At 40.8% G+C, this 25988-nt stretch overlaps 1 protein-coding gene across 1 annotated transcript; it reads left to right on the top strand.

Moving 5' to 3' along the window:
* The first annotated feature begins 28 nt into the window (after positions 1–28).
* On the top strand, positions 29–21219 carry Mphosph10 (M-phase phosphoprotein 10). The gene is made up of 11 exons (XM_004658135.2): positions 29–371; positions 2641–3319; positions 3813–3961; positions 4661–4832; positions 6585–6726; positions 9317–9384; positions 10601–10738; positions 14415–14525; positions 18180–18287; positions 20435–20665; positions 21036–21219. Exons 1-11 carry the CDS (start codon positions 283–285, stop codon positions 21183–21185), a joined length of 2037 nt encoding a protein of 678 aa, XP_004658192.2. The 5' UTR covers positions 29–282; the 3' UTR covers positions 21186–21219.
* Positions 21220–25988: the final 4769 nt, after the last annotated feature.

The following is a 25988-nucleotide window of genomic DNA, read 5'->3' as shown; positions in this document are numbered from 1 at the left end:
GTACCTAAGCTATCACCTCAGAAATATCAAACAGAATGTTTGGAGAACGTGCGAAGACGCGGGGCTGACCAATTAGTGATTTCAGTTTCCGGCCCCGTCCCCTCACGCAAGTCCAAAGGACAGCTTTGGCGTTGCCATGGCACCGGCTGAGCGTGGCTCTGGAACCCGTGCGAAGCGGAACGTTTGGCGCGGAGCTGCAGGTTGCCCGCGGTGCGTCTTCGTGGTTAGGCTTCCGGTCTCCTAAGCGCTCTTCCTTCACGTGTGGGGCTATTGCTGACAGCGATGGCGCCTCGCGTTTGGCGTAAAAGGACCCTGGAGCGTTGTCTAAGGGAGGTCGCCCAAGCCACCAGCCGGCCCGAGTGCTTCCTCACGTAAGTGCACGAATCTAGGGGTGAGAGAGCTGCCCAGGTCGCACGTGGGCTTGGGTTGCAGGCTGCTGGCAAATTCCCGATTGGGAAGTTAATGCTTCCATGGCCTATAATATAGATCTCGTAGTTTTGTACTATTGAAATCAAATAAAGGGCTTAGGCCACACCCCTGCCTGACCTTACATGATGAATGCTTTTTCTCAGCGTGGGTCCCCCAAATACCCTGTTTAGCTGTCTTGAAGCTTTATTGAAGTACGAACTTGTCGGGCGTGGTAGTGACACGCCTTTAATCCCAGCACTGGGAAGGCAGAGGTAGGAGGATGGATCACCGTGAGTTCGAAGATAACCTAGGACTACAGGTTGAGTTCCAGGTCAGCAAGAAGTAGAGCTAATTTTAACCTCTCTTCTCAGCACAAGCATTTTGTACTCATTTAACTGGAAAACCTCAAATATCTATAAAATTGTGCCCCAAGTGTACATTTCAAGCCCAATCTCCCCGTGAGCTCCACACTCCTATCTTCAGAAGCCTCATAATCTAAGCATCACAAATTCAGTGTCCAAAATGGAAGTGTTTTTATTTACCTACCTGCATCCTGCTGTTTCCTGAAGTTATTCCACTCGCTAAACCTTCACTGTCTAAGTAAATGGAACGTCTGTCATTTCAATAACTAGACTTCCTATTTTTTTTAATTGTTTTATTTTATTTGTTTTATTTTATTTATTTGAGAGCCACAGACAGAGAAAGAGGTAGAGAGGGAGGGAGGAAGAGAATGGGCGCGCCAGGGCCTCCAGCCACTACAAACAAACTCCAGATGCGTGCGCCCCCTTGTGCATCTGGCTAACGTGGGTCCTGGGGAATCGAGCCTCAAACCATGGTCCTTAGGCTTCACAGGCAAGCGCTTAACCGCTAAGCCATCTCTCCAGCCCGTAGACCTTCTATTATTTTTTAAGAAAATATTTATTTGAGAAAGAAAGAGGCGGAGAGAACTAGTACAACAGGGCCTCTTGCCACCGCAAACTCCAGACACATGTACCACCTTGTGCATCTGGGTTACATAGGTATTGGGGAATCAAACCTACGTCCTTAGGCTTCACAGGCAAGTGCCTTAAGTACTAAGCCATCTCTCCAGCCTTATATCTGCTTCTTTAGCAATCCTTTGAGCTCTATCTCTAAACCTTACTTAGGATCTAACTTCTTGCCATATTATTCAGTGCTGTGACTCCAACATAAACTTCCATTGTCCTTTTTTGGAATGCTGATTCAACCTCCTAATCATGCTCCCTCCATTCTTCTTCCTCTGTAGGTAATCTTTCCAAAGTGTAAATCATTATTTTATTCTTAAGCATAAATCCTTGTATTTTCTCATTACACTTAAAATGGGAAAATTTTTTTGAGGTAGGGTTTTGTTCTAGTCCAGGGTGACCTGGAATTCACTGGTCTCCCAGGGTGGTCTGGAACTCACAGTGATCCTCCTACCTCAGGCTTCCAATTACTGAGATTAAAGGCTTGAGCCACCATGCCCAGCAAAATGGAAAATTCTTAACTTCTGAACCCTGCATGGTTTGGCTCCCCTCTAGCCTCTCTAATCTCATCTTGCCTTTTTCACCATAAACTTAACTCCCAAACCTCATTTCCATTTTAATAGATTTTATTCTTATTATTTCTTCTGTCCAGGATACATATTTCCTGTCCTTTGATAGTCTCATTTCGATATTGCATACTTAAAGAGGCCTTCCTGATGGACTGGAGAGATGCCTCAGCAGTTAAGGCACCTTCCTGCAAAGGCTAATGACCTGGATTTGATTCCCCCGGACCCACGTAAAACCAGATGCACAGAGTGGCGCATGCATCTAGAGTTCATTTGCAGCAGCTGGAAGTCCTGGCGTGCCCATGCCCTCTGTCTTCTCTCTCTTTCCATGCATATAAATAATGTTTAAAAAAGAGACCTCCCTGAGCCATTTTAGCCCAAGCAGTGTTGACCACTTGCCAAATGAATACAGTAGTATGTAATGTAATAGGGTTGAGAATTTTAAGCTGATGCACCTTGTGTCTAGACAAGTAGATATGTAGTAGTTTTCTTGCCTAAAGGCTATAGAGCAAATTCAGGTTCTTAGTTGACATTTCTTTGTATCATTCTGTCTCCCAAGAATCTGTACATAAAATGGATATTTCATTTATATTTTACTTTATATATGAGTTGGGCATTTTGCTTTTCTTTTAATTGAAAGCATTGCATATAATTTTATCTCATTTAATCTTTTTTCTCAATAGGGTTCAAGATGGATTAGCATCAAACTTCACTTCTTTAACCAAGGTTCTTTATGACTTCAATAAAATATTAGAGAGTGGGAGTATCTCTGGGAGTCCTTTACAAAAACTTGTGATAAACAATTTTGATGATGAGCAGATTTGGCAGCAACTTGAGCTGCAGAATGAACCAGTTTTACAGTACTTCCAGAGTGCAATTAGTGAGACAGTTGAGGATGAAGATATCAGTCTTCTCCCAGAGAATGAAGACCATGAGTATGAAGAGGATGCCTCGGAGATAGAGCCTGATGGCCCAGAGGACCTAGAGCAGGATTTTGAGGAGGAGGAACTGTCAGGTGTAGGTGACAGTTGTCCTAAAGGTGGCAAGATCTCGAAAAACTCAACCAAGTTGGATCTGAAGAAAAGCCCTGTTTTCAGTGATGAGGATTCTGACCTTGACTTTGACATTAGCAAATTGGAACAGCAAAACAAGATACAAAGAAAACTTCCTTTAAGACTGAGAGAAAAGTCTGTAGTTGATGATAAATTCTTCAAACTATCTGAAATGGAGAGCTTTTTAGAAAAAATGGAAAAAGAAGAGCAAAACAGAGATGATGCTGAAGAGGAGGAAGAGATTAACTTTTTTGAAGATATTGACTCTGATGAAGGTGAAGGAGAACTGTTTGGACACCATAAACGTAAGGTAAGGTTTCAGGAGAGGGAAAGAAAGAAATTTCCTTTCTCCTTAAGTTAGATGTTTTATTTTCCTAGGAGAAATTTAAATTAAAAATTCGCAAGGGTACCAATGAAGCATTAGATAATTGAAAATAACTGGAGAAATTAAAGAAAATTGTGAACACTGGGTTAGTGATATGCAACTTTAAGCCCAGCCCTTGTTAGGCTATAGCAGAATCATGAGTTTGAGGCTACCTTGGGCTACATAGTAAGACCCTGTCTCAACAACAAAAAAAAAAATTCCAAAGTCTTGAGATAGGGGATAGTGTGCTCTTTTAATCTGTTATAAATGGATGTATACTTCCGTTAAGTTTGTTAAATTTCTGTTCTTAATGGTTTTATGGCAGTTGCTAGTTCTTCTAATAACTATTTTTGACTGGTAGTTTTAAAGTCAGAAAGCAGTATGTATGCTCATATGGGTGGTTTTATATATTTTCATATCTTTAAACTTTTTATTTCAGTCAACTAAAAGTTCCAGAAATCTGAAGTACAAAGATTTTTTTGATCCAGTTGAAAGTGATGATGACATAGCAAGTGTTCCTGATGATGAGCTGGATTCAAATGGTGAGGAAATTGCTGAAGTAGCAGCAGAGGAAAGCATTTCTGAAACGTGAGTGTTTCCAGTCTTCCTTTACTTTGTAAACTAGAATTGCCCAGTCATGTATATGTACTTATGGTTATCAGATATCTTTGTCTAAGAAGTTAGATTCTAAAATCAAATAATAATTTCTCTAATCTCAGATCTTCTCAAGATAGCTGTAAAAAAGTCTCTGAATTCCAAGGGATATCAGTACTCATCTAATGAAAATAAATCACTAACAATAGTAATAAAACATTTATTATAAGGAAGAAGCTTGGGTTTGGTATTTGAATGAATAAAAATCCTGTAGTATTCTTCTTATGAAATAAGAATTTTGTATTCTAGATTGGAGAATAGTGCCTTTGCATATATCAGACAATTTTCTCTCTCTATATATATATTTCTATATAGCATTTCACCTAAATAATTCTTCAGTTCTTTAGAAAATGACTTCAGGCTGGGCATAGTGGCACATGTCTTTAATCCCAGCACTTGGGAGGCAGAGGTAGAAGGATTGCCATGAGTTCAAGGCTACCCTGAGTCTACATAGTTAATTCCAGGTCAGCCTTGGCTAGAGGGAAACCCTACTTTAAAAAAAAAAAAAAGATTTTGGAAGTTCTGAATATTTGATGGCATTACAGCAGAACTTTATTACTTACCGGAATATTTATTTTTGTATACGTAGTGGAAAGTAGTGTTTTTCCTTTTATAAGGATTTTGGTATTGTAGGGATGAAGATAATGATCTTGAAGAAAGTGAGGATGGTAGGCAACATAAAGAAGGCTTGAAAAAAGTAACCTTCGCTTTGCCAGATGATGACAAGACCGAAGATGCAGGCATTGTAAATATGAAGGAAGATTCTGATGAAGTAAAATCCTCTTTTGAAAAAAGGCAGGAGAAGGTAACAATTAGGAATATTTTCATGTCTTTTACATGACAGGAGCTCACAGACTAACAAACTTACTTGCTCTTTCCTATTGGCATTGCTATCTTTTAAAGGCCAAGGTCTTGCTCTCTAAGGACTATACACACTTGAGCAAAGGCATGTAGTACATGCCTGTAATCCTACCACTTGGGAGACTGAGGCAGGAAGATTGATTCAAGTTTGAAGCCAGCCTGGCCTACATACCAAGATGTTTTCTCTCAAAAAGCAAAAAGACTATATACTATATAGAGATAACATCTTATGAAAGTGGAATGCCTACATTTCCTATCCTTTGGCTTTCAATTGGAGGCCAAGGTATAAAATCGTGTGTCTTTTCTTTGTGCTAGTGTTCTGTGTCTGGGGCATGTCTTTCCTCTGCCACCCTATGCCTGCTTCTTGGAACTGCTTCAGCTGCTCTGGAGGTGTATCCCTTCAAAGTTCTCCTGACAGATGATAAATAATCTGTGATAGATGGAGCGTGGCTGCAGTCCTTTAGTTTTGCCATTGCTTATCCTTAAAATTATACCACACAAGAAAAGGAACCAGTAGATAACAAAAGATACCAAGATTTTCAAAAGAATTGAAGAAGTGAGGCTTTAAATTCAATCCATTGTTGTCATACTGTCCCTGGTAGGGATAGAAAATTTAACAGAAATAACCTTGCTATGAGTTAGTGCTCCATTATCCTCCCACCTCACTCATACTCTTCCTCCCAAAGAAAAAGAAAGTTTTGTTTTATACTGGGAAATTATATCAATCCTGCAAGGGCTGGGGAGATGGCTCAGTGGTTAAAGTTGCTTGCTTACAAAGCTTGCCAGCCTGGATTCAATTCCTTAGTACCTATGTAAAGTCAGACACAGTAAGTCTCATTTATGAATAGTGATACAAAAGTCCAAATAGTGCAGTGAAAAAATAATGCCACACAATTGAATGGCCTTTATTCTTTTGATTGATTTGGCTTTAAGATGCTGAGGAGTAAAAAGGGATCAGTGCCCTGTATGTCAGAATGACTTGAAAATTCAGTATTTCCTTTTTTTATTAAATTCAGTAGAATACAAATGGATCTTGTCAAAAGTTGCCATTGTCTTAAAGACAAAAATTTAAAAATATCCCCTTAAAATCAGAAATAAGATAAAATGTCTTCTATGATTTGAGAGAATCTAAGATGAATGCATTAATATAAGCAGAAAATAACTAAAATAACCAAACAGGAATGGAAGAGCTATTAGGAAAAATAAAAGAATTCTGGGGCTGGAGAGATTGCTTAGTGGTTAACGCACTTGTCTGTAGTCTTAAGAACTCATGTTCAAATCTCCAAGTCCCACATAGCCAGATGCACAGTGATGCACAGAAGGGCGCATGTGTCTGGAGTTTGTTCATCGCAGCTGAAGGCCCTGACATGCCCATTCTCTCCGTCCCCGCTCCTCTCTCTCTCAAAACCAAGTAATATTTTTAAAAAGAATTCTATAAGGTGGTTGAAAAAAACTGGATATATATTTTGTCTTTTAAAAGCTAGAGATTAAAAAAAAAAATACAATGTGGTATCAATGACTTCATCAACTATTAATTCCAAACAAAAATAACTTGAATATACTATAATAATTAAAATTTATAGTGGCTTGTGAATATTGAGATCATTTGAATAGAGTACAGCTCAGAGATATACCCAAGTACTTCTGGGTATACCTTATGCATGAAATTTTAAAATAACTTTTGTCTCTTTCTTAGATGAATGAAAAAATCGCATCTTTAGAAAAAGAATTGTTGGAAAAAAAGCCCTGGCAGCTTCAAGGAGAAGTGACAGCACAGAAGCGCCCAGAGAATAGCCTTCTGGAAGAGACCCTCCACTTTGACCACGCTGTTCGGATGGGTATGATGCCTGCTGTGCTTTTACAAAGTGCTTGCTTTTATGAATTTTTTGTGTTTTTATTTCATTAAAAGATTTTGGAAATTTGTTTTCCCCCACTTTGTATTTTACAAACTTGCAAGCACACAGGAAAATTGAAAGAAAAAAAAAAAAGGATATCAAACATCTTTTATGGCATTCAACTGGATTTACTAAGTTAGTAACATCTTGTCATCTTTGCCTTCTGTCCCCTCTGGATCTTTATGATTGTGTATGTGCCACAGGTCCCTCTAGCCATTAAAAGGTAAGTTGCTGATGTCACGATAAGTTGTGAACTGTGGCCTGAAGCCCAGGCCGTTAAGTTTGTTCTTGTATCATTAAGTCCAAATGAGTTTTCATTTTAGTTTGGTAAAAGACTGAGAAAGGCCGGACGTGGTGGCGCACGTCTTTAATCCCAGCACTCGGGAGGCAGAGGTAGGAGGATTGCCATGAGTTGGCCGCTTAGCACTCACATATTATAGTTTATAGTTCTTAAACTTGAGGTGGTGTATGCACATGTATATGTCCTTATGGTGTCCCATGCACTCCTTTGTGGCTGGAGCAGAACATGGGGTGTCTCACTCCATTGCTCTTCTACCCGTTCTTGAGTTGGAGTCTTTTTAATGTTTATTTTTTGACATTCCCATGCATGTATATAATATATTTTGATCTTATTCCTCATCATTTACCCTCTCTTGTTTCTTCCCCCTCCCATTAATATCCTTCTTGGCTATTAATTCCCCTCTCTTTTTTAAAAATTTTTTTTGTTGTTGTTCATTTTTATTTATTTGTTTGAGAGTGACAGAGAGAGAGAGAGAGAGAGAGAGAGAGAGAGGTGGGTAGAGAGAGAGAATGGGTGTACCAGGGCCTCCAACACTGCAAACAAACTCCAGACAGGTACACCCCCTTGGGCATCTTGCTAATGTGGGTCCTGGGGAATAAAGCCTCGAACCAGGGTCCTTAGGCTTCACAGGCAAGCACTTAATTGCTAAGCTATCTCTCCAGCCCCCCTCTCTTTTTTAATCATTGGGATAAATTAAGGTTGCTTTCATGATAATGGCTGGAAGGTTATTTACTGTAGAATGGGTACCTTAACTAGTGGGTGTGCCACTAATGAACCTAACTTCCCTTCTCCCTGCTGCCATTAGCTACTTGGAGAGGTATAGGGTCTTGTGTATCTTTCCCCCATTGCTGATGAGGTATTGACAGACTCAGTCAAGTGCTAGGTACCATAGCTGCTGTGAGTACATGAGTATAAAAGCCACAGAAGATAGCATTTCATAGTTCTCCTCTCCATCCTCTTACTCTAACATTCTTTCTCCTTCCTCCTCCATGAGGTTCCCTGAGCCTTGGAAGGGATGATTTAGATGTCTTGTTTGAAGGTGAACACACAGTTGTCACTTATTCTGGGCATTTTTGTCAGATGTGCATCAACCCATTGTAGTAAGAAACTTCTGTGATCAAGGCTTTGAGTAGTACTTATCTATGAGAACATAGATACTTAAAAAGCAGTTTGACATGCTGTTCATTTAGCATAACCACAGTAGCAGGTTCCCCACTAGGGCCTATGTCCATCACTTGCCATAGGCATTTGACCAGGTTTACAATACTAGGCATACAATCCTTCCTGTAGAGTAGGCCTCAGAAAGCAGTTGGTTACTCCTATAACATTGATGCCACTATTGTACCAATTGGGCATCTCTTTCCTGGCAAGTCAATTGTGGAATTCACAGGGTTCCCAGTTGAATGGGACTGTTCATGGCTTTTCTCCTCCAGCAGCTTGCATCACACTTTCTGGTATGAGGAAAGCCAGCTGGCAGGTAGGAGGCTGCAAGCTCAATTCTGCCTGTTTTCTCTGTTCTGCAACTAAAATGTCAGTCTTTGATGATCCTGGAATTTCACAAGTCTGGCAATTCTCAGATCTCTGCTAGCCTACGGGATTGGGGTTATAGATGTGTACAGCCACGCCCAGCTGCTTATGTAGTTCTGGGGTCATACTTTCTCAAACCTCCTCAATAACCTCATGGTTGTACTTCCTGTACATGGTTGTACAGGCTCCTAGCCACTGAGCCATTTCTCCAACTCTAGAGTGCTTACTTAAGCACAGCAATCCACCTCCTCCATTGTCTGATTTAGGAGGTATAGGGTCAGCCATAGAATATGTATTTTTTTTGCATGTGTATGTATGCATGTTCATATGTGTGCATGTGAGCATTTGAAGGGCAGATTACTATTTCAGTTGTCATCTTCAGATATGCAGGCCTTCTTTTGTCTCTCTTTGGCTTGCAGTTCACCTATTAGACTAGACTGACTGAGCTAGTCTTTATCTCAGCAGTGGGATTTGCAGGCATGTGCTACTACAGCCAACATTTTTATATGGATACTGGAGATTCAGGTTCTCATGCTTGTGAGGCAAGCATTTTACCCACTGAGCTATCTTCTCAGCCCCAGAATCTATAATTTTAGCTAGTTAGTTCACAGATGCTTACAAATGTTGTGGTTCCAATAACCACTATTTGAGAATCCCTGGTCTAATACATATATTCCTAATGAATACACTGTATGTTTCTCTTAGCACCTGTGATCACTGAGGAAACTACCCTCCAACTAGAGGATATCATTAAACAAAGGATTCGAGATCAGGTCAGTAAGAATGAAGTTGAACTTTTTTTAATTTCTTTTTAGGTTTGTTAACAGTTGGTAAAGCTGAGTGAAGGTCATATTATAGTATTTTTATTCAGTTTTCTAAATTATAATTTTTTTTTTTTAAAAAAAACCCTGAAGCTGGGTGTGTTGGCTCACACCTATAACCCCAACATTGGGGAGGCTGAGGTAAGATTGCCATGACTTCAAGGCCATCCTGGGACCTCACTTCAGGGAAAAAAAAGACATCTGAAGACTAGACTTTGTACTTCTACTTTCATTGTGGGAAGCCCTGGTCTTTGCTCAAACCCAAGAAAGCCACATACTATCCCTGAGAGAACAAGTGCCAGGATCTTCCTTCCTTTTAAAAAAAAATTTATTTATTTATTTGTCTTAATTTATTTGAGAGAAAAGAAGAGACAGAGAGATAGAGAATGGGCATGCTGCTGTAAACGAACTCCAGATGCATGCACTACCTTGTGCATCTGGCTTACATGGGCCTTGGGGAATTGAACCTAGGGCCTTTGGCTTTGCAGGCAAGGGCCTTAACTGCTAAGCCATTTCCCCAGCCCAGGATCTCCTTTCTTCATCTTGCTGAAAAGTTATTAGTGGGCTTGCTGTGATCACATCTGGAACCTTTTCTTGGCCAAGGCACAGAATGTCCTATAACAAACCAAGAACATACTTTGTCATATGTTAATAACTCATCAAAGAATAGTTGGGACTTGATCTGATTTTTTAACTTAGGCTAAGTAAGAGGTTTTGCTCTTTTGTTTGTTTTGGGTTTTGTTTTCAGTTTTGCTTGTTTTGTTTTTGCAGGCTGACCTGGAACTCTGTAGCCTCCAGGTTGGTCTTAAACTCATGGCAATCCTCTACCTCAGCCTTCCCAAGTGCTGAGAGTAAAGGTGTATGCCACCAACACACCCGGCTTCAAGGGTTTTTGTTTTTTATGTTGAGACATGGTCTCATGTAGCCCTGGCTGGCCTCAAACCCACTACGTAGCTGGAATTACAGTTGTGCATCACCATGCCCAGTTTATGCAGTGCTGGAGATCAAACCAGGGGTTCATGCATGCTGAGCAGCATTCTATCCCCAAATAATCACTTTTAAAAGTTAAAAATTACTTTTACTAAATTTTTGCTATAATTCTTGCATGCACTTAGAAAGAAATGTTTGGTTTTATTAACTTACGTTAGAACTTCCCTTGGGTTTTCAGGCTTGGGATGATGTAGTACGTAAAGAAAAGCCTAAGGAGGATGCATATGAATATAAAAAGCGATTAACATTAGACCACGAGAAGAGTAAGTTGAGCCTTGCTGAAATTTATGAGCAGGAGTACATCAAACTCAACCAGGTAAGGAGACCTCCAAGACAAAGCTAAATTGCTAACGGAATAGAAATGGGAAACTACTTTTTCTGACTCTTGAAATCCTGAAACTAATCTTGAGCTCCCAGTTACCTTATTGATCTGTGAGACTGGGTATGTCTGTTAGTGTCTCATTGCTGGAACAAAATCCCTGACATGAATCAATTTAAGGAAGAAAGGTTTTAGTTTAGCTTACAGTTCCAAATTATGTTCAATCCTGGTGATGAAGGCATGGTGGCAGAAGCTTGAGGCCTTTGGTCATATTCATGCAGTCCATAGTGAGGAAGCAATAAATGCTAGTGGTCAGTCAGCTCTTTCCTTTTTATATGGTCCAGGACCCCAGCCAGTGGAATTGTATGGCCTATAGTTAAGGTGGGTCTTCCCACCTCAACCTAATCTAGATCATCCTTCCCAGGTGATGCTAAGTCCTGTCAGGTTGATAATCAACATAAACCATCACTGGGAACATGGAAAGAAGAGAGGATTATAATGTTCCTACTCAATGGGAGAAGTAGGCTTGCTTGTCCTGTAACTAGACATTGGTAGCCATACACTTGTACAATTATTAACTCTCCAGCAATTATTATATACTGTTAATCATTTTTAAATCTTTGATATTTTATATTATTACATTGATCCTAGTCTTTAGGACTTAATAATTCTAAAGTAATCTCTGCTTAGGTAACATGGCCAGGTCATATTCTCAATGTGACTATATAATTGATTCTTAACTCCAATTGATTTATTGGGATATGATCAGTATGTTGGTAGGGTTGCTACATTGTTTTTATTCTGTAGAAGCCATGTGGGTTTCTATCAGATTTTTGTCCATCAGTGCTACTCAAGCAGCAACAGCCAACAGTGCCTTAATGCCATTGTACAGTGGAGGAACTGGAAGGATTTGAATTGAAATTCTTTTTGCCTGCCTTGGAACCCATAACTGAAGGGCAGTATGTTCAGCTTACATCAGTGCTTACTGAACATAGAGCTTCTTTGAGGAGACTCAGTAAGATTCATACAAAATTTGGTAACCATGGGAATTAAAATTAAATAGATAATTGCAGTAGCTTATGCCAGCTCTAAATGTATTTTTAAATTATTTATTTATTTATTTACAAGCAGAGAAGGGGAGAGAAAGAGTATGGATACACCAGGGCTTCTTGCCACTGTAAACTCTAGACACATATGCCACTTTGTATCTGGCTTACGTGGTCACTGGGTAATCAAACCTAGGTGGACAGGACATATATCTCTACAGCCCTGTAAACATAGTTTGATTTTTCTCTTGGAAGTTAACAGCCAGTTCAGAAGTTTTGGAGGTATGGATTTGGGATTCTAAGCTATTAATTAGTAGGGAAATTATAGACACTTTCTGTTAGGAAGTAGAGTCTAGAGATGACAGTATTTCCTCATTTGGTACCCAGATTAGAGGTAATAAGAAAGGTCATAGTAGATAACACACAAATGAGTCTTGTTGAATTGAATATATGTGGATTCAGAAGAAGTATAAAATGTACCTTGACTTGGTAGAATTAAAATGGCTGTGATTTTTTGCAATGTCATTAATTTAAATAGATTTTTTTTAGGTCTGGAGAGATGGTGTAGCAGTTAAGGCATTTGCCTGCAAAGCCTAAGAACCCAGGTTCAATTATCCAGAACTGATGTAAGCCAGGTATACAAGGTAGTGCATGCCTATGGAGTTCTTTTGCAGTGATTAGAGGCCATGGTGTGCCCATTCATTCTCTCTCTCTGTCTCTATCTCTCTTTGTCTCTGTCATAAATATATAAAAATAATATATAAAAAACTTTTTTAAAAAGTCCCTGCAATCCAAATAAATATTTGAGTAAGTCCATTAACACTTTCTCTTTCCTGCCCCCTACGTCAACATTGATATATAACATAAAATAACCATTTTAAGTTTTTTTACTTATTTGAAAGGGAGAGAGAGAGAGAATGAATGAGAATGGGCATGCCAGGGCCTCTAGCCACTGCAAACGAATTCTAGATGCATGCATCACCTTGTATATCTGGCTTATGTGGGTACTGGGGAATTGAACCTGGGTCTTTAGGCTACACAGGCAAGTGCTTTAACCACTAAGCCATTTCTCCAGCCCAAAGTTAACTACTTTAACATGGTCTACTCAAGCCAGGCATGGCAGCCCATGTCTGGATCCAAGAACCCAAAGGCTGGTATAGAAGGACCATAAATTTGTGGTGGGGCTGGGCTGCATGATGAGACTATCTGGAAAAACCACAAGTGAATGAGGAAATGACATGAACAGTTCAGAGGCACTCGGTATAGTTTTCTGCAAGTACTACCTCCATATTATCCCTGAACATTTTCTTCCCCAGATAAAAACCAATGCCCACTAATAAGATGTGTCCTCTATCTCCCTCATCCCAGACAACCACCATGTGTGTACTAGTGCTATTGATTTTCTTAGTTTGGGCATTTCATGTAAGTGGAGTTACATGGTAATGGGACATTTTTACTTAACATGTCTTCATGACTGTGGCATGCATCAATGATGTCTTTCTGTTTTGTGATTAATATTCCAATTTATGTATGTATGCCAAAATTTCTTTATTCATTCATCAATTGATGGGCATTTGGCCTGTTTCTACTTTTTGGGTAATGCAAATAGTGCTCTCTGTATGTGTGCTGTTTGAATTTAGTTCTTGGGTATCCATTAGGAGTGGAAACAATTCTCTGTTTAATCTTTGAGGGACTGCCAAACGTGATACCCCTGTGGCTATATCATTTCATTTCCTCCTAATAACATACAGAGTTCTTACTTCTCTACTTTTTCACCAATGTTTGTTGATTGTCTTCGAGTTGTAGTCCTGGTGGAAGTTGATGAGTAAAACCCACAAAATTAAATTGCAAGTTCTAAATGTCAGTGTTTATGGTTATAGTCACTGTCCATATACAATTGCAGTTGAGAAGTTTTGTGGGACAGAGATAAGAGAGTAATGGAGGATGCAAATACCTTATATACATGTATGAAGTTAAAGATAAAATGTTTTAAAATACAAAAATGTGGTCTTTGTATTCTCTGGTAGGCACTGGCATTATTATGACGCTTTTTTTTTTTTTTTTTTTTTTTTGTCTGTTTCTTCAGGGTATTTTCTCATTCTAGCCTAGGCTGACCTTGACTTTACTCTGTAGTCCCAGGCTGGTCTCAAATTTAGTGATCTTCCCACTTCCGCCTCCCCAGTGCTGGGATTAAAGGTGTGTTCCAGCTGAGCATGGTGGTGCACATCTGTAATCCCAGCACTGGGGAGGTGGAGGTAGGAAGATTACCCTGAGTTCGAGGCCACTCTGAGACTACATAGTTAATCCCAGGTCAGTCTGGGCTAGAAAGAGAGCCTATCTCAGAAAACCACCAAAAAAGGGGGGAGTGGCATGCGCCACCATGCCTGGCCATTGAGGTACTTTAATTTGTCTTTGGAAAACTCCTTTAAAAAAAAAAAATGTTATCACTCTCACCTCAGCCCTTTGAGTATTTGGGTGACAGGTAGTACCACCACATTTGGCTGGAATGTTTCTTTGTGGCTAAAGTTATCATGATGAGAAATTGAAAGCACCCTCAGTATCCTAGAGGGTTTTGTCTGTGATACAGTATTAAGATCCTTTGTCTGACATTTACCTTGTTTCCTAAGGAAAAAACCGAAGAAGAAGAAAATCCAGAGCATGTAGAAATTCAGAAGATGATGGATTCTCTCTTCCTAAAACTGGATGCACTGTCAAACTTCCACTTCATCCCTAAGCCGGTATGTATGTTCATAGTTGAGATTGTAGATAGAGCAGATGTGACCTTGGTGACCTGAAACGTGTTTGAAGCATCCTTTCAGCACTCTTCCACCTATTGCCCTTCATTGTCTCAGTCCATCTTGCCAGCAGGTCTTCTGTGAAGGTTCCTGAGAGAAAGGCCATGAGCCTTAGGGGCCTGCATGACCTGGCTACCACTGTCCTTTGGGAATCTCACTTATTACCCCTAGCCACACTATTCTTGTTCCTTCAGCAGCTAACTTCTTTGTTGCAGTTAGGTTCACATTGCTGGCAGAAATCACCCAACCAAGAACAGCTTGTGGGGAAAAAAAGGTTTATTTTGGCTTACAGACTCGAGTGGAAGCTCCATAGTGGCAGGGGAAAATGATGGCATAAGTAGAGAGTGGACATCACCCCCTGGCCAACTTAAGGTGGACAACAGCAACAGGAGAGTGTGCCAAACACTGGCAAGGGGACACTGGCCATAATACCCATAAACCCACCCCCAACAATAAACTGCTTCCAGGAGGCATTAGTTCCCAAATCTCTATCAGCTGTGAACCTAGCATTCAGTTTGGGGACACCTGAATCAAGCCACCACATTCCACCCCTGACCCCCATAAACTGATAACCATACATGATTTAAAATGCAATGCATTCATCCAACTTTTAAGGTCCCTATAGTTTTGTTTTTTTTAATCAACCCCAATACTGTTCAAACATTCCCACCAAGGTCTTTTAGCTGAGCCATAATAGCAGAAGTCCCTCCCCCCCCAAAAAAAAAAAACAAACCATAATGACACAGAATTAACACTCATACTGCAAAAGATGGCATTGGGCATGTCAAAGAAATATTCATCCAATATAAGATTTAAACTGGGCAAACATCAAACTCTGTAGCTTCAAGTCCAACAACTCTAGTTAGTGTCAAGTCTCCAAGTCTGATAATTCTAACTAGCAACAATTTTCTGGAGTTCCAATTCCGCCCCTCCAGCTAGGCTACTCACTGTCCTGGAAAACTTCATCTGGGGCTGGCAGCTCCCCTTAGCAGCCATCTCATGGTCCCAGCTTCTCCACTGGGTCTTCCCTGCAACCCACAGTCCATCCTCATGGCTCCATAAGGTCTTCATGCAGGCATCCAGCAAACCTGTTACACACTGCCCACAGCTTTTTCCAAAACACAAGACTGTTGCAAATTCAATGACCCTCTCTTTCCTGCATTTTTCATACTCCTTAATATCAGGTGGGTGCCAATATGTTAACCCAGGGGGTAATAAAGCAGACTTAGACTTAGAACAGGACACTCCTTCAGCCCCTCCAAAATACTGCATTCTTTCTGTTGTCCCAATGCAGGTCAGCTGGCCCATTCTCAATGGTTGTAATCTCTCAATTGCAGCTGAATGGGCAGAAGTTTCAGCCCAAAGATTTCATTTCTGTGTCATATCCCTCTGCTCATGTTCTCAGGACATGCAAGCCTCTCACACAGACTGCTTCTAACTCAGTCCAGGCAAAGCTCTTTCTCAACCTCTTAAGCCAAACCTCACAGTACTTAGTTCTTACTACATTTAGGTCTTTCAACTCTGACTGGAATCGTCCATCAAGTTGTACTTACAGCACTGCAAGGTGTCTCTTAGCCCAAGATCTCAAATCCTTCTACATCCCTCTTGAAAATCAGCTCTAAGAAGCCAAAGCCACACAGTCAGATGTCTAGCAGCAACACTACTCTCTACCAACTTTACTGTTGCAGTTGGGTTTGCATTGCTGGCAGAAATCAACCAACCAAGAGTAGCTTGTGAGAAAAGAAAGGTTTATTTTGGCTTACAGTCTCGAGTGGAAGCCCCATCGTGGTAGGGGGAAATGATGGCATAAGCAGAGAGTAGATATCAACCCCTGGCCAACATAAGGTAGACAATAACAATAGGAGAGTGTACCAAACGCTGGCAAGGGGACACTGGCTTCATAAACCCACCCCCAACAATACACTGCCTTCAGGAGGCATTAATTCCCAAATTTCCATCAGCTGGGAACATAGCATTCAGAACACATAAGTTTATGGGATGCACCTAAATCAAACCACCACATGCCTCCTCTCCTGGCTCCTCCTTTCTATGTATTCTGCCCAGTACGCTACTCTTATTGTGTGGCTGGCTTCTCTCTCAGGCTACACCTCTACCTCACTCCCTGATTCTCTTCATCTGGAGCAGTCTGCCCCATCCTGCCTCTACATTGTTCATGGTTCCACGGCCATTTGCTGATGATTCATTGTCCTCCTCTTCTAGTTTGCATAAAATGGGTTCACTACTGTCTGTCTTGTGATTTGAAAGAGTGAATGTATTGGTGTCTGTTTGCCTCAATTTAAATGACCTTTTTTTGTAGCTTTTCCTTATCAGAAATATTGATTACTATTATAGGTCCCCGTAAATATTTCTTCTTTTGTATTCAGGTCAGTATTTCACATAGCATCTCTGCAACATATTTACTGACCCCCCAGATGTCATGTGTGTTGTTTCTTGTGACTACCTCCGTGTTCTTATTTCTCTTTATAGTGCTTTGTGTTTTGTGTTTTTTTGTTTTGTTTTGTTTTTCAAGGTAGGGCCTCACTCTAGCCCACACTGACCTGGAACTCACTTTATACCCCAGGCTGATCTTGAGCTCCTGGTGATCCTCCAACCACGGCATCCTAAATTCTGGGATTAAAGATGTATGCCACCACACCCAACCCTACTTCTCTTTAAACAATAGACTGGAACACAGTGTTCCTAGGAAATAATTGAACAGTTGTCCAGTGTATGAAAATGATATTTTTCACACCCATGTTTTTCTCTTTAGAATCTAAGATCTGTTTTTTGCAGAGGCAGGAGGATTGCCATAAGTTTGAGGTCACTCTGAGACTACATAGTGAATTCCAGGTCAGCTTGAACTAGAGTGAGACCCTACCTCAGAAAACAAAACAAAACAAAATTTAAAAAGCAGGGCTGGGAAGGTGTGTCTGTGGTTAACGTGTTTGCCTGCAAAGCCTCTGAACCTGGGTACCATAGTGCACACATGCGCACATACACTCTCAAGATAAATAAATAGTTTTACAAGATTAGAAAAGCACAAGAACGCTTGGCCTATCACTTGGTGTTACATTCTTTTCTTTTTATAACTAAGATCTAATTTATTTCAGTACTGCCTTAGTTTTTCAAAACAGTCTTATACTATTTCATGTTAATGTTCTATGAAAATGGGTTTCTAATGGCTGGAATTATTTGCCACTTAGTTTTATCATTCTAGATAAACATTCTAGATAGCTAGCTTTTTTCCCCTAAAAGGGCAAAATAAGCCCTTTTAGACTTATTTAGGGCTAAGTGAATCAGTATATTTTATGAAGCACAGTGATTTGAGAATGATCACATATGTGTCATATGGGAATAGTATTTCAGTCTGGTAGAATTGTCATACAAAAGTGCAGAAATGCTGTGGAAAAGGATTTGTTACAAAAGGCTCTGCTATCCCTAACTCTCCTAGGATTCCAGCGGCAGCCTGTGCTCATCAACACTGCAGTCGTTCTAGTCAGCATAGCTAACATGTTAAGGAGGCTCCATAGAGAATTTCATAGACCATATGTTAACACCATGTCTGACTTCCCATTAAATACATTGTCTCTTTTCTAGCCTGTTCCAGAGATTAAAGTTGTATCAAATCTGCCAGCTATAACCATGGAAGAGGTAGCACCAGTGAGTGTCAGTGATGCAGCCCTGCTGGCCCCAGAGGAAATCAAGGTAAGAAGCAAGATCTCTACTTACCTGATGTGATTTTCCTTGTTTGTACTTTGCTTTCTAATACATCTCAGTAGCCCTCCATATCTGAATTCTACATCCATGGATTTAACCAACTGTATATTGAGAATACTCGGGGGGGGGGGTATATCTGCACTAAAAATGTATAGACATTTTTGTGGTCATTATTCCCTAAACAATAAAGTGTAACAGCTTGATTAGTATTGGCATTGTTCTATGGTCTCATGTGATTCAGAAACAGTTGAGAATATATAAGAATATGTGTATAGGTTGTGCAAATACTTCATTTTATATTAGGGACTTGAGCATGTGGGAGTTAGGAATTGAGTATCTGAAGGTCCTGGAACTAAACCCATGTGAATATGGGTGAGCACATAATGAAATTACTAATTAATAAGTTACATGGTATTTAAAAACCAACCTCCTCTATTCAGGCATTAATGACAGCCGCACTGGTGAGGATCATCACAAAAGTCCTTTTTAAAGACTCTGTTCAGAATGTTGTGAAAATCTAGCACAACTTTAATATCAGTATTCTGCACCACCACCACCACCCTTATTTTACCCATGTAAGGCTTACTAGCAGTGAAATCTGGGATAGAATGGAGCATGTGGACATTTAAGATATTGGATGTACCAGATGCTGGTAGCTTCTGACTTGTGAGCATTGCAAGTCATGCCTTATACAGAAATGATGGCTTCTGGCAGGCCCACCTCTAAGCTGGCTAGCAAAAGTGCCTTTTCTTTCTCACATGTTGTGTTATACCTACAGCTGCTCCTTCTGTCATCGTGGTGCAGGTGACAGACTGTCAGCATGGGCTGGCAGCTCAGGGTAATAAAGAAAGTCCTTCCTTCAAGGAGGATTCCCTTCTACTTTATGCCCTTGATCTCTGTGACCCCTGAACCTAACCCAGAGGCTGTTAGCAGCTTAGGTAGAGCCAAGGCTGTTTTTTTGCCAATTCTGTGGGCTTGGTAAACTTAACTCTTTGTGTTGCCTTTGTTAATTTGACTAATAAAACTGTCTTTCTGTTCTGACAAGGGACACATTTGAGATTTTAGAATTAGAACTCTTTAAAGGTCTAAGGAGATAACTCAGTGGCCAAAGACACTTGCTGGCAAAGCCCATTGGCCCAATGTAAAGCCAGATGCAAAGTAGTACATGTGTAGCAAATGTGCATCTCACATCCCCCCCCACACACACAAATATGTGCATACATAAAAATATTTTTTAAAGAAGCTAGTTGGAGGCTGGAAAGATGGTTTAGTGGTTAAGGCACTTGCCTGTGAAGCCTAAGGATCCCTGTTCAACTTTCTAGATTCCATGTGTAAGCCAGATGCACAGAGTGACACAAGCATAAGGTCATACGTACGCATTGGTGGCTCACACATCTGCATTTGATTCAGTGGCTGGAGGCCCTGCCACACCATTCCCCCCCACCCACTTTCGTTCTTTTTAAAAAATATAAAAGCTAATTGGGGGCTAAAGAGATGGCTCTGCAGTTAAGGCACTTGCCTGCAAAGCCTAATGACTCAGATTTGATTTCCCAGTACCCATGAAAAGCCAGATGCACAAAGTGGCATATGCATCTGGAATTTGTAGAAGCTAGAGCCTTGGGGTGCCCATATTCATACATTCTCTCTCTCTTCCCCTCTCTCTCTGCTCTCTCTCTCTTTTCCTCCCCCTCTCTCTCTCTCTGCTTGAATAAATAAATAAAAATAAAGCTATCTGGCCGGAGTGGTGGTGCACACCTTTAATCTCAGCACTTTTATCCTCATAGGAGGATCACTGGGAGTTCAAGGCCACCCTGAGATTGCATAGTGAATTCCAGGTTAGACTGGCCTAGAATGAATGACTACCTCAGGAAAATAGATAGATGGATGGATAGATGGGAAGAAAGGAAGGAAGGAAGGAAGGAAGGAAGGAAGGAAGGAAGGAAGGAAGGAAGGAAGGAAGGAAGGAAGGAAGGAAGGAAGGAAGGAAGGGAGGGAGGGAAGGAAAGGAAGGGGCTCTTTTGAAAACTGTTGGGGCTATAACCCATTGGTCACCTTCCATGCAGTTTGTTCTGATTCCTTGACTTGGTGGTAGGTTGTGTTAACTGGTATATTGCTGTTTTGTTTTTTTCAAATAGGAGAAAAATAAAGCTGGAGATCTCAAAACAGCTGCTGAGAAAACAGCTACAGACAAGAAACGAGAACGTAGGAAAAAGAAATACCAGAAGCGCTTGAAAATAAAAGAGAAGGAGAAGCGGAGAAAATTGTTTGAAAAGACCAACCCAGATCAAAATGGAAAGTACTCCAAAGCAGTAGCTTCCGAGAAACTGAAACAGCTGACCAAAACTGGCAAAGTGTCCTTGTTAAAGGTAAGGCAAGGAAAGAACAAGCTAACAGGGATGGGGGTGGGGGGAAGCATGCAGATGGCAAGCAGTGGACTCCTCCCGGCTTCAGTGTCAGAGCCACCTGTGGGTCAAGGGGCATGCTGCTGACTGGGAGTCTTCAGCACACTGTAGGCTTTCCCATAGACCTCACAGTAACCTGAGGTCTGGAAGCAAGCTTTCTTCTCACTTCTCTCTTAAAATACAAGAAAGATGGAATAATAATTAGATATGTCCTTTGCTAACTGACTTAGATTTTATAATGCTAGTATTTCTCATGTTTATATGTTTATATATTTTAATCACAAATGACATAAGCACATTTTATAACATGAACATGTATTGTTTTTAACTACAGGATGAACGAAAAGACAAGGCCTTAAAGTCATCTCAAGCATTCTTTTCGAAATTACAAGATCAAGTAAAAATGCAAATTAATGATGCAAAACAACCAGAAAAGAAAAAGAAGAAAAAACAGGATATTTCTGTTCATAAATTAAAGCTGTAATATATTTTGAATGTAATGTATATATGTATAAGTGTCTGTCATTTGTTTTATAATAAAATTCTTGGGACACATCTTTGCATGGTAGCAAATGTTTGAGACTTCCACGATTCATAGTGACAGACTATAAACTGTAAATGGAAAACCTATGTGGGTTCTACTGGGTGTGAAGCAAGACTCAGCTCCCCTGCACTAGAACTGCCTGAGCTGATCCCTCCAGCTCTCACAATGGTCCCAGCCTGTGTGAAGGCCAGCTGCTAACTGAATGCTGGCCAGCAAGCTGAGAAGGACACAGCTAGCCACCTCCAAAGTCAGCTGTCTGCAGCAGGAGTCCTTACTGGTCTTGATTTTCTCCCACTGTTCTGTCATTTCACAGGACAGTAGTGCTTTCGTGCATGTGGCTTAGGTCTTTCCCCTTTGGGGAGCCTTGTAAAGAACCTGAGCAAAGGGTTATAGGCTACAGAGTATGGTCCATGGCCAAGAGCACAGAGTTCAAGTGTGATTTACAAATAGTAGAGGCTCAGCACAGCCTAGAACACAGACTGCCATCCTGCAAATTACCAGGTGCACATCCTAGGCCTTTGGGAGAATGCCATGACTTGATGGAAAGAGCCTGCCTTACTCCAGATGAGAACAGAGTGAGAACCAGACTGACTTACAAGGAAAGTGCCTTTCCCTTCTGCAGAGGACAATCACAATGGCAAAGGTCTTGCTTAGGTTTCTTTTTTGTTTGTTTGAGGTAAGGTCTCACTCTAGTTCAGGTTCACCTGGCACTCACTGTAGTCCCAGGCTGGCCTCGAGCTCACAGTGATCCCCCTACCTCTGCCTTCAGAGTGCTGGGATTAAAGGCATGTGCTACCACATCTGTCCTAGGTTTCTTATGTGGAAGGTGGCTACAGCAGGACAAAACTAGGCTGGAGGGGGCTAGATGAAGCTAGGTACAGGAACAACAAATTTGGGTAAATTATAGAACATAGAACTTATTTCTTCCAGTCCTGGAGGCTGTAAAGTCCAAGATCAAGTTACTACCAAGTTTGGTGTATGAGGGTTGTGTCCACCCCAGAATGGAGCCTTATCACTCAGCTCATAAGCAGAATATGGCAGAACTCTTCTTTTTATAATGGTGCTAATACCCAATCCATCAGGCTCTGTTCTTTGTGACTTAGTCACTTCTTAAAGTCCTCACCTCTTTATGACTTTGGCTATTGAGTCTCAACACATGAATTTTGGAAACAGGTGATGGCACCATCAATACGGAATTAGGATTTCCCCCAATTTTATTCAGAATACAATTCACTAATGTACCTTTGTCCTCTGAATAAATATTGAGTAATCCTTTGTTTCCGTAAACCTTTAATTCAGTTGCAATTTTTGGTAGGGTTTCAGCATTATATGGCACTAGGAGTCTGTTTTTGTGGATCTTTAAGTTTAAACTATTTGCTAGTCTCCACTGACAGCTGCCATAATTCTGTATCCCCTAATTTATAATCACTTGTCAGGATCATAATGATTCGTTTTATCTGTCCACGGACAGTTTGATGTTGACAGTTGAAATCACTTTTTGCTTTGTGTTTTAAGTATTTTCATATGTAACTGGGATGAATTTCATATGTAACTTTTCTGCCTAATATTCGATACATTCTAAAGATATTCTGTATTCTTTCTCTGTACCCTAGGCATTGTTCGTATCGGGGATAAACTATGCTTATAAAGAATGCATTGTAGGTGATTTGACTCAAAGGTTAGAGTTAAGTAAAAGATTAGGGACAAGCCTGGCGTGGTGGTGCATACCTGTAATCCCAGCCTTCAGGAGGCAGAGGTAGGAAGATTGCCATGAGTTCGAGGCCAGCCTGAGACTCCATAGTGAAAGCCTGGCCTACAGTGAGAACATGCCTCAAAAAACAAAAACAAAAACAAAAACAAACAAACAAACAAAAAAGATTAGGGACAAATGTAGAAAAGAGAATAATTTGAGTGGGACAGTGGTACAACGTGATCTCAGGCAGTTTGTAAATTAGCACCTTGGACTAAACTGAAGAAGTGCACCAGTGAAAAGGAAACTTGCTTTTTTTTTAATAATTAGTTTTGTACTCAGTGAATACAGTCAATTTGGTACCATTGTTAGGCTCATCCATGTCCTATCCCCTCTCCCTGGCCCCTCCTTGTTGAGGTATATGGGTCATGCATTGTGGAGTTAGCCCACAGTTATGGGTAGGATAAATGTCTGCATATCATGACCCAACATGTGGCTCTGACATTCTTTCCGCCCCCTCTTCCGCAAAATTTCCCTGAGCCATGTTGGGTTCATTTTTGGTCTGCTTCAGTGATGAGGTGTTGGGGGCTTCTGGGTCTCTGGATATCCGATTTGGTAGGAGTTGATTTTTCTCTGTGTTGATCTTCACCCTTGTGCTGGTACCCGGTTCACCAAGAAAACAGCACTCTTGCTTGTTTCGCCAAATGTTCTTAGTTTCAGCTGAGGCCCTTTTGAGGTATGATGGGGTGGCTCTCTCCTTAGGATCTGCGTCTATCTAAAAAAGAAGCAGATTCTCCAATGGAGAGTTCAGTTAGCACCAGACAAATGAGAGAACCCTTACTTTTTTATAGAGAATTTAATAGGTGTAGGCCCTCTTGTAGCCCACGACTGGTGGTGATAATGGAGAGCAGGCTTATGTTTGGATATGGTTCTGACTTGTTTCCCAGATCCAGCTATGGTTCCCATACTACTGAGAGGATCAGTTAGCTAAATCAAGTGTAGTTGGTTTCCCACCATGGCTGTGTGCCACTATTGCACTTGTGTGAACATCATGACAGGCTATTTGCTGCTAAGTATGTTAGACCATGAGTTGTTTGGACAGGTATTGGTCATTTTCCCCAGTCACCCATGTAGCACCTTCTGGCACTAGACCCGTGGACTGTCTGGGGACTGACTCTCTTCCAGCCATGCCATTCCATTTTATGTGTCAACCGCATAAGGTGTCTTCAGCAGTAGGGTCTTATCACTAACTTTGGTGGGTCATCAAGTACTCTGACAGAAATATGTCTTTCTTTTAGGAAATCTTGTAGGTCTTGCTGATTAAAAGCTCATTGTGGATGATAGCCACATGCTGGTACTGGGAGTTACAGGTCAGTGCCCACTAAGAAAAGGAAGGAAAAGATAACTAATATAAAAGTGTTAGAGAAGAGAGAGAGAGAAGCTGTAGAAGATTAAGGTCAGTCTTCATCATACCCTCTCCAGTGTGTTGTGGCTCAGGTAGTCCCTCTAAGGGCATGGTGAAGGTTCAGCCATTTGGTCTGCCTTTTAGGATGTAGAATTTTATGGTACCATTGCCTTTTGGGTCTAGATTTGTATTTCCTACCCCCTCCCTTGCCCTCTCCTCCCTCCCCACCTATCCTATTGCCTAGTCCATGAGCTGCTTACTGGGTATGTAAGGCACCTTGGGTAGATTCAGGTTTGGTGCTATAGATGAGTGAGACTATGCAGCGATTTTCTTTCTGTGATTGGGTAAGTTCAATGAGAATGATCTGTTCCAGGTTCAACCATTTTTCCTCAAATTTCATTGTTATTTTTTTCTTACTGCTGTATAGAATTCCATTGTGTAGATACACTACATTTTAGTTATCCATTCTTCTAGTGGTGGACATCTGGGTTGATTCCAGCTCTTAGCTATTCACTACATTCAAGTCCAAATGGATCAAAGACCTCAACATAAGACCAGAAACTCGACAAATACTCAAAGAAAATATAGGAGTACTTTCCACGATATAGAAATGGAAAAAGACTTCCTGAACAAAACCCCAGTAGCTTATGAACTTAAACAGTCACTCAACCAATGGGATCACATGAAGCTGAAGAATTTCTTTACAGACAAGCATACAATAAGCAAAGTCAATAGATTACCCACAGAATGGGAGAAAATATTTGCTGGCTATCCAACTGACAGAGGCCTAATCTCTACTAGAATCTACAAAGAACTCAAAAACACACTTACAAAATGGGGCAAAGAGCTGAACAGGCAGTTCACAGAGGAAGAAATACAAATGACAAACACACACTTAAGAAAATGTTCATCATCCCTAATCATCAGGGAAATGCCAATTAAAACAACTATGAGATTCTACCTTAGCCCAATAAGGAGAACATACATCAAAAAATCAAGTGAAAATAAATGCTGGCAAGGCTGTGGAGAATTAGGAACACTCATCCACTGTTGGTGGGAATGTAAGATGATACAACCACTTTGGAAAGCAATATGGAGTCTCCTAGAAAATGTGACTATAGAGATACCAACAGACCCAGTTATTCTCTTACTTATCCACTTGGGACTGATTTCCATGGAGGTTGAGAGATGAGGATCTAGCTTAATTCCTCTGCATGCAGATTTCCAGTTTCCCGAGCACTATCTGTTGAAAATGATGTCTTGCCGGGCGTGGTGGCACACGCCTTTAATCCCAGCACTTGGGAGGCAGAGGTAGTAGGATCGCTGTGAGTTCGAAGCCACCCTGAGACTCCATAGTGAATTCCAGGTCACCCTGGGCTAGAGTGAAACCCTACCTCGAAAGATAAAAAATTTAAAAAAAGAAAGAAAATGATGTCTTTTTCCCAATGTGGGTTTTTGTGTGGGTCTTTCTTGTTTGCCAATCTGAGCCAGACTAAGTGGTCTATGAGATTCAGGGAGTGGAGCTTCAAGTGACTTCACTTTCCATTGCATAGGCAGCTTGAGGTTACAGATGCATATGCTACTTGCATCTGGCTTTGCCTGGGTTCTGAGGACAAACTCTGGTTGTTAGGCTTATGCAGCAAGTGTG

This window comes from Jaculus jaculus, chromosome 3 (genome assembly GCF_020740685.1).
Source record: "Jaculus jaculus isolate mJacJac1 chromosome 3, mJacJac1.mat.Y.cur, whole genome shotgun sequence".
Classification (NCBI taxonomy): domain Eukaryota; kingdom Metazoa; phylum Chordata; class Mammalia; order Rodentia; family Dipodidae; genus Jaculus; species Jaculus jaculus.
The sequence above is the reverse complement of the archived record's forward strand: the minus strand, read 5'-3'. Positions and strand labels throughout refer to the sequence as shown.

Bases quoted from the DNA above. Each gene is read 5' to 3' on its own strand.
- Mphosph10 (XM_004658135.2), top strand. From the start codon at position 283: ATGGCGCCTCGCGTTTGGCGTAAAAGGACCCTGGAGCGTTGTCTAAGG. The intron at 9,385-10,600 runs GTCAGTAAGAAT...TTGGGTTTTCAG, and splicing joins AACAAAGGATTCGAGATCAG to GCTTGGGATGATGTAGTACG. The intron at 14,526-18,179 runs GTATGTATGTTC...TCTCTTTTCTAG, and splicing joins TCCACTTCATCCCTAAGCCG to CCTGTTCCAGAGATTAAAGT.